The sequence below is a fragment of the Octopus bimaculoides genome, chromosome 13 (genome assembly GCF_001194135.2).
Source record: "Octopus bimaculoides isolate UCB-OBI-ISO-001 chromosome 13, ASM119413v2, whole genome shotgun sequence".
NCBI classification, from domain to species: domain Eukaryota; kingdom Metazoa; phylum Mollusca; class Cephalopoda; order Octopoda; family Octopodidae; genus Octopus; species Octopus bimaculoides.
In genome coordinates this window covers 19,060,088-19,067,989 of record NC_068993.1, presented here as the reverse complement: position 1 = coordinate 19,067,989, position 7,902 = coordinate 19,060,088, and the positions used below count along the sequence as shown (strand labels likewise).

At 35.4% G+C, this 7,902-nt stretch overlaps 1 protein-coding gene across 3 annotated transcripts in view; it reads right to left on the bottom strand.

Annotated features, from left to right (window-relative positions):
- The window catches only part of LOC106880385 (uncharacterized), a 103,173-nt gene that overhangs the window by 57,983 nt on the left and 37,288 nt on the right, over positions 1 to 7,902 (bottom strand). For all 3 annotated transcript variants that reach the window (XM_014930296.2, XM_052972366.1, XM_052972367.1), the window contains one exon: positions 2,486 to 2,625. In XM_014930296.2, the coding sequence (XP_014785782.1) occupies positions 2,486 to 2,625 (140 nt within the window). The remainder of the gene's footprint in view (positions 1 to 2,485; positions 2,626 to 7,902) is intronic.

Sequence of the window (7,902 nt, the reverse complement as noted above, 5' to 3'; positions counted from 1 at the left end):
GTTTATCTAACCCTAACTGGTGCATATCTTTTCAAGTACCTGATTGTATATGAATCCTTATTTTACTATATATATATATATATAAACGACGGGCTCCACACATTTTGTGCCTACCAAATTCACTTAGGAGGCATTAGTCGGCCCAAGGCTTCAGCAGGAGTCTCTTATACAGATGCCGCGCAGTGGGATTGAACTAGTTGCAAAGCGAGCCCCTTAACCATACTACGATGTTTAATGCCAGCAGATACGCGCGCGCACGCACACACGCATGTAGAATTAGTTTTGCATCATATATGAATATAAAGTGTGTAGCATACGTAAACTTTTTTTTACAAAATATTCCAAGCCATGACGAACAATCAATTCATATGCTCTTTTGTGGGTAACATATTTTTTCCCGTTCTTTATTTGCCAAATCTACAACTGATACAGAAACAGTAAACAGGATTACATTGTAAGCTTGTTTGATTTAGATATGAATAAACATTGAGCAGACTTTACGCACTTCCAAGAAAAATGTACATAGAGCACTTTTATGTTTTTCTAACACAAATTAAACAAAAAGTGCACATATGAATGTGTCGCTGTGTGCCTATATGTGTCTATGTATGTATGTATGTATGCAAAAAGTTTTGTATGTACATCTCTGTATATACAGAAAGTCTATCGGGAAATATATTTTTCTGCAATATCTCAACACACAATGCATTCGATATTCAGGAGGAAAATGTTTATGATTCCAACTTTCATCTAACAAACAGTTCTTTTGAGATATCTAGTTTTTGAGATATCTAACAGTAAACATTTATCATTCAATTACCTTTATGCAAAATATCCAAATATGTGATCTTTCTTCCTGAAGCCTCTATATAATTCAAGATATTCGTGTATCAGATAGTATTATATTGTTGGATTGCTCTGTATGGTCGAATATATACTCATACATCAGAAAATGTATTTCTGTTTAGTTTTAGAAGAAAATTTTGCGAACTTATGTATGCAACTTTTTACATGTTATGCTACTCAGTCGATAAGCCTAAAAGTATGGGACGAGATTCATATGCATACAATAATCCATAGTAAATTCCTATATTTCAGCAACGTTAAACGATACTGTAATATCCATCTATTTCTCGAGGCCATTAGCTACCATTTCCATATCGCAGTGTAGGTTTACTGTTTCGCAACATGTAGTAATAAAACGTACGGTTGTTCATCGTCGAGAAATGTGCGTTATTTTGTCTTTAACTGAGTCATTTTGTTTACATTGCCAAGTTCACACTTACTATAAATTATATGAACTTCACACGTTTCTAGTCATACTAAATAACTAATTCCTCATACGAAAATATCGCTTATATATCCTGTCATTACGACTGTCTAGAAAGATAAATCTAAATTGTATGGCAGTTATTGTAGTACAGCTGTCAAAACATAACACAAAATGATATTATTCTATCATAACGGCTAAAGTAGGATATACAATTCATTTGATGATGGTAACGTAGACACTAGCATAAAGTTGCTATATAAAATGAATAGCATATGTTTTAATGGTACTATACAGTGTATTTAAACAACACAGATTTTGAAGTAGAATTTCTCTATTCATGATATAGGGCGTATCTTATAACTTTAAGATATATTTGATACATGTTCCGATGACATAATTTCTTTCTTTATACGTTGAGATAGATTCGAACGCGAATATGCTAATCGCTGTTTTATTTCGTCATTAGCAAACAGCATTTTAACACTTTTTAGACGAATATGTATCCATGATTCACTCTCTTCGTTAGGTTAAGGACACACTAGTGTTTTGACCTTGTTGTGTGACTCCTGGACCAAATCAAACCCGGGTTAATGAATTTAGTAACAGTTTTTGGCTTTGCTCATAGGATTTAGTAAACAAATTTTTTGTATTGTCTTCTGATGTCTGAACACCGATTAGGTTATTCACGTTCTAATCTACCGAAAAGTATTAAGAATGAATATCCATGTCATCATATTCATTACCCAGATTCACCATGCACATATCGTTTTATCATATAACTGTTAGATATCAAGATTTATGGATAGTGTGATAAATTTGTCTTCAAATTTATCATTAACGACGTGGTTAAAATGTAAATGTTTCTCCTGAAAACGGAAACTGGGTTTATTATTGACTGATATCACCAAGGAATATTTCTATCACTCCACGGGAATCACCAATTTTTATCAGAAACACATAGATTATGATATATAAATTAAATAACATGTATAAAAATGTCCAATAAGGATTCTTTGTTACTGAATGATAAATAACTTGAATACCGAATAGATAATGAAATTTGAATAGTTATTGAATTCTACTACTAGCTCACACCTTCTCTCTCTCTCTCTCTCTCTCTCTCTCTCTCTCTCTCTCTCTCTCTCTCTCTCTCTCTCTCTCTCTCTCTCTCTCTCTCTCTCTCTCTTACCATTCTTTTTCTCTCTCGCTTACCTGGATAACAGATTTTCTTTCCTGAATGTTTTTCACATGTATAATGGCCGTCATCGTCATCATCCCGTTCTATACAATGGACATCGCATGTTGAACCGTAGTAATCGTCATTACAGTATTCTTTTATTTCAAACTGCAATCTAAAACACATTTACGTAAGATACACATAGAAATATATGAATAAAGCGGTGTTTCTCAATTTTGTATTTCAATGAAAGAAAACGATCAAGCATAAATTTACATCATTAATTCTAGTTTCATAATGTGTATGCTTTCACCAATCCCAGAAAATACGTTTACCATAGCATATGTGTTTCGTGCATATGTGTTGCATTGGAAACAAATACAGTGTAGTAGTGTAAGGTTTTTAAAAGGTGTAAATGGTTCTATGTATATGTATGCCGATGCACATATATGCATATGTATGTGCGCGTTAGTGCATAGACCTACACAGTATATACAGGGGTTGGACAAAACAATGGAAGCACCTAGCATCATAGCATCATAATTTTGAAATATTTATAAAACCGTCAAAAGCTTGTTTATTGTTATGTTTTTTTTTAATTTATTATTAGTGTTGCTTTATATGCTTTGCTAAAATTCCTGGGGTTTTTTTTTCAGATATCATCAGAATAAGGTAATTAAAATTCATTAAAATGAAAGATCTATCGGACTTTCAAAGAGATCAAATAGTTGGTGTTTGTATGGCAGGCGCTAGCGTTACGAAAACGGCTGAAATGTTTGGTGTATCAAGAAGTACTGTATCGAAGTAATGACAGCCTTTGCAAAAGAGTGAAAAAACCTCCTCGTCGAAACAAAATTCCGGAAGAAATCCAAGAATTCCAAAACGTTAAGAGACCGTTAGAATTGTTAGAAAGGATCACAAAAGTACAGTTCCCAAAATTACTGCAGAGCTCAATGACTACCTCGAGAACCCAGTTTCCATAAAAACTGTTCGCCGGGAGCTGCACAAGCCGGATTTCACGGGAGGGCTACAATCAGAAAACCACTACATCCAAAAACAAACGTTGCAAAGCGTTTAGAGTGAAGTAAAAACCTACAGAATTGATCCCTAGAGCAGTAGAACAATTTTTCTCGGCTGAATCATACTTTACCTTATGTCCAACCACCGGCCTAGTATACGTGTGGAGACAGCCAAAAGAATCAATTTGACCCAGACTGCCTTCTTACAACTGTTAAACATAGAGGAGGATCTGTAATGATCTGGGAGGGCTATATCTTGGAAATTTGCCACCCCAATGGTTTCCCTTCATGTCAGAATTAATAGTCAAGACTATTTAAGCATGTTATCTGATCAAATTCATCCTATGGTTGTGGAACTATTTCTGGAGGGAAACGCAATCTTTCATGATGATTATACACCAATTCACACAGCTAAAGTTGTGACTGAATGGCACGAGGAACATTCTAGTGAAGTTGAACATCTTATCTGACCACCACAGTCCCCAGATCTCAATATTATTGAACATTTATGGTGCATATAAGAAAAACAAGTAAGGAGTCGATATCCTCCACCATCATCACTACTAGAACTGAAGATTGTTTTAGCTGAAGACTGGACTAAAATTGCTTTGGAAACAATTCCAACTGTGTATGAGACCATACCTCGTAGAATTCAAGCTGTAATTACTGCCAAACACGGTCCTACACATAAAAATAAATTTGTTTGAAATTTTAAGGTTGTTCCCATTATTTTGTCCAACCCTGTATATATATATATTAAATAGAGTAGTAGAAAGACCTATATTGCTAGAAATAAGAGCTAAAACGCTCTAATTTTGTAGTCGAAATTCATAATTATATACATATATACTGAAAACACCGGGCGGTTACAGCGCCTTGTCAATATATATGTATGTAATTTTGTGCTGCTGTCACTACAGCATTAGAGCATTTCAGCTCTTATTTTTCGCAATATAGGTGTTTCTAATACCCCAGACATATTCAGTGATAATTGTAGTTTTCCTTTTTGGCAAAGTATTGCAAGCTGCTGTCTATTTTAATTTCATATCTATATATATACATATGCGTGTGTGTGTTTGTGTGTGTGTGTGTGTTTGTGTACACATATATATATATGTATGTATGTATGCATGTTTGCATATAAATAGATAGATAGATAGATATTCATATATGAGTGAAGGTGCATAATTATGTATGGGGGTGTATGTGTGTATGTGTCCATGTGTGAATACAGGCTACAATGGGTAAATTGTCACCATTTTATATTTTTTTATTTTGCGCATTTGCATTGTTTGCTTTTGATTTTGTCGACTACACAGTATAGTAGAGTCAGTTGGGCACTATGACGCAATTCACTCTGCCAGAAATTTGGAAACAATATGCAGTACTGCTTGGCATTCCCACTCCAATACGAACATTTCAGAGTATTTGAGTGTCAACGTGAGTACAGTGTAATCTGAGGTCATGTACCGAGAGAGATAAAAATCAAACATCCAGTCAACATCAAGGTGCTGGAGTGATGGTGACGTTATGCCTCCACTCATCGTCCCTAATGGTCTCAGGTTCAACACGGAGGCTTACATGAAGTGGCTGGAGAAGGTAATGCTGCCCTGGGTTTAGGGGATTGCTGCTGGATGACTCTATGTCTGGTAACAGAACTCTGCACCATGCCTCACAAGCAGGAGAACTCAGTTATGGCTGCCAGACAATTTCTGCGACCACATCACCTCTAACATCTGGCCACCTAACTCCCCAGACTGCAACCCCTTGATTGTTATGTGTAGGACGCAGTTGAGTGAGAGGCTAATAAAACCCCTTGTAACAGCAAAGATGATCTGAAGGCTTTGGGGGAAAAGAAATACAGGAGCATCTGTTAATTATGATTTTATTCAACATATTCTCCTTGCAGACTCACACACTTAATACAGCGACCCTTCGGTTTTTCTACGCCCTGTAAAAGAACTCTAAAAGGGTGGAGCCTGCAACCAGACTTCTTGAATACCCTTAAAGCCAGCAGCCCCTCGGATATGAAGTGTTAAAGGAATTGAAACGAGCCTTCATCTCAGACATGGTTTCAATATTATCGGACTCTGCTCTCGATAAAATAGTAATCAAATGCTGTGATCTGCTGAATCAAATAAATCTTTCTCATTCCTATCATGTTACTCTCGTTGTTGTTTGTTTATAGTTTCAGCTTAGAGTTGCGGCCATGCTGGAGCACCGCCTTTAGTCGAGCAAATCGATTCCAGGACTTATTCGTTGTAAGCCTAGTACTTATTCTATCGGTCTCTTTTTGCCGAACCGCTAAGTTACGGGGACGTAAACACACCTGTATCGATTGTCAAGCGATGGTTGGGGGACAAACACAGATACACAAATACACATACATATATATATATACATATATACGACGGGCTTCTTTCAGTTTCCGTCTACCAAATTCACTCACAAGGCTTTGGTTGGCCCGAGGCTATAGTAGAAGACACTTGCCCAAGGTGCCACGCAGTGGGACTGAACCCGGAACCATGTAGTTGGTAAGCAAGCTACTTACCACACAGCCACTCCTACGCCTATATATATATAAACGAAGATATTATTTAGTTTATGTCTCAAAGAACCATAATAATTAAAATAAAAGTGATTTTTCTTGCTTTTCATTTCATCACCTGTATTTAGCCTTTCTATTTTATTTTCTAATCCTGTCTGTTACCTATAAAAGGAAACTGTCATAAACATACATCTTTATATCAACGTATTCTCTAAAATCTATTTATCTTTTTACTTATCATTATATCTATTTAGCTAATCAGTGTTTATATCTACCTATCATTGTAGCTATACGGAGTTTTTTTTTTCCTGTATCTATTCGCCTCTTTGTATTTAGGCTTCAAATGTAATTAGATTTACGAGACGCAAGAGATTGTTAAGCAAAAGGTCTTGATGCAAATAATTGATTGAGGGGAACTTTCGTTTCACTTTGTTGTGGTTTTCTGTTTGTATCTGAGAAAGCAATACCGTCTTTCTTGCAATTTAATCAATAACTTTCTGTTCTTTCGTCTTTAATACATTCTTTCAGCATGAAAGATTGGAAGCACACTTTATCTACATGAATACGAGAGCTGAAGTCGGCAGTCATTCCGTTAAGCTACCCAACAGAATAAGTCTGTTGAGATAAGACTTACAGCTGCATTCAAACAGATGCTCTGAAGCAAACAGTAAGGCTTTGCTGTTGGCAGGGATTGAAAAGCAAAGCCGAAATATAAAGGAAACCATTACGCGTTAACATCGCTATTAAATAACTTATTCATATGAGTGTGCATTTTCTCTCTCTCTCACTCTCTCTTTCTCTCACTCTCTGTTTCACTCACTCTCTCTATCTCTCTTCTCTCAGTCTCTCTCTCTATTTCTCTTTCTCTTTCTCTTTCTCTCTCACTCTCTGTCTCTCTCTCTCTCTTTGACTGTATGTATATAAATTGGTTAGTATGTATGTATTTATGTATAGGCTTCTGGATATACAGACTTAAATATACTAGTGTGAGTTTGTATGTATGCATGTGTGTAAGTCGGTCTTGAGTGTATGCGTATAAGATCGAAAAGAAAGATAACTGAAATCATTATAATGTTGTAAATGTATAAGAAATATTCTAATGGCCTTGTACACATGAATAAATCTAACACACAATGGCCCATACTCATCGCTAGTAAATCTCCGCCATTCAAAAGGAAGAAAAAATCGACGTAATATTATTTCGTTCATGTCTTTCTTTAAATGTTAAATCTAATATTTCTAAAATCTTCATAGCCTTAAGACATAAACATTTCCTTTTTCCTTTTAATCACCATTACGGAAAACATCCAATAGAATTAACACAAAATTCAGATGCAAAGATTCTACTTATGCATCAAAGACTTGATACCTAGGACAAGACTAAAGACCAAGGAAAAGACCTGCAAATAACTGAGACTATTTGAGCGCAGAGAAATACAAATGCGTAACCCTATTCAGTCGTTCAGGTAGGAAGCGATTAGCTACAAAGCAGAATTTACCACCACTAATCTTTATATTAATATTGGCATTAACACGACGTAGGTACGCTTAAAAGTTAAATTCATACGGCAAAACTTCGACCATACGTCTTCCTATTCAGAAATATATAGAAGACGAATATAACAAAATTGGTCTGAACTTTGAAAGAATATGTTACCGTATTCACCATCACTTGTAAAATTTTCGAAACATGCGATTATATAGAGATGGCACAATAAACTGCGCTACTATGCATGACAAAGAAGATTATGCTCAAAGACTGATCAAATATGTAGCCTGTCTAAGTACAAAGATTTCTCCAGATGTCACTACGTCGATAAATGCGTTCTTATTCACAGGAAGATAATATATATTATATATATATATATACATACATATATATATA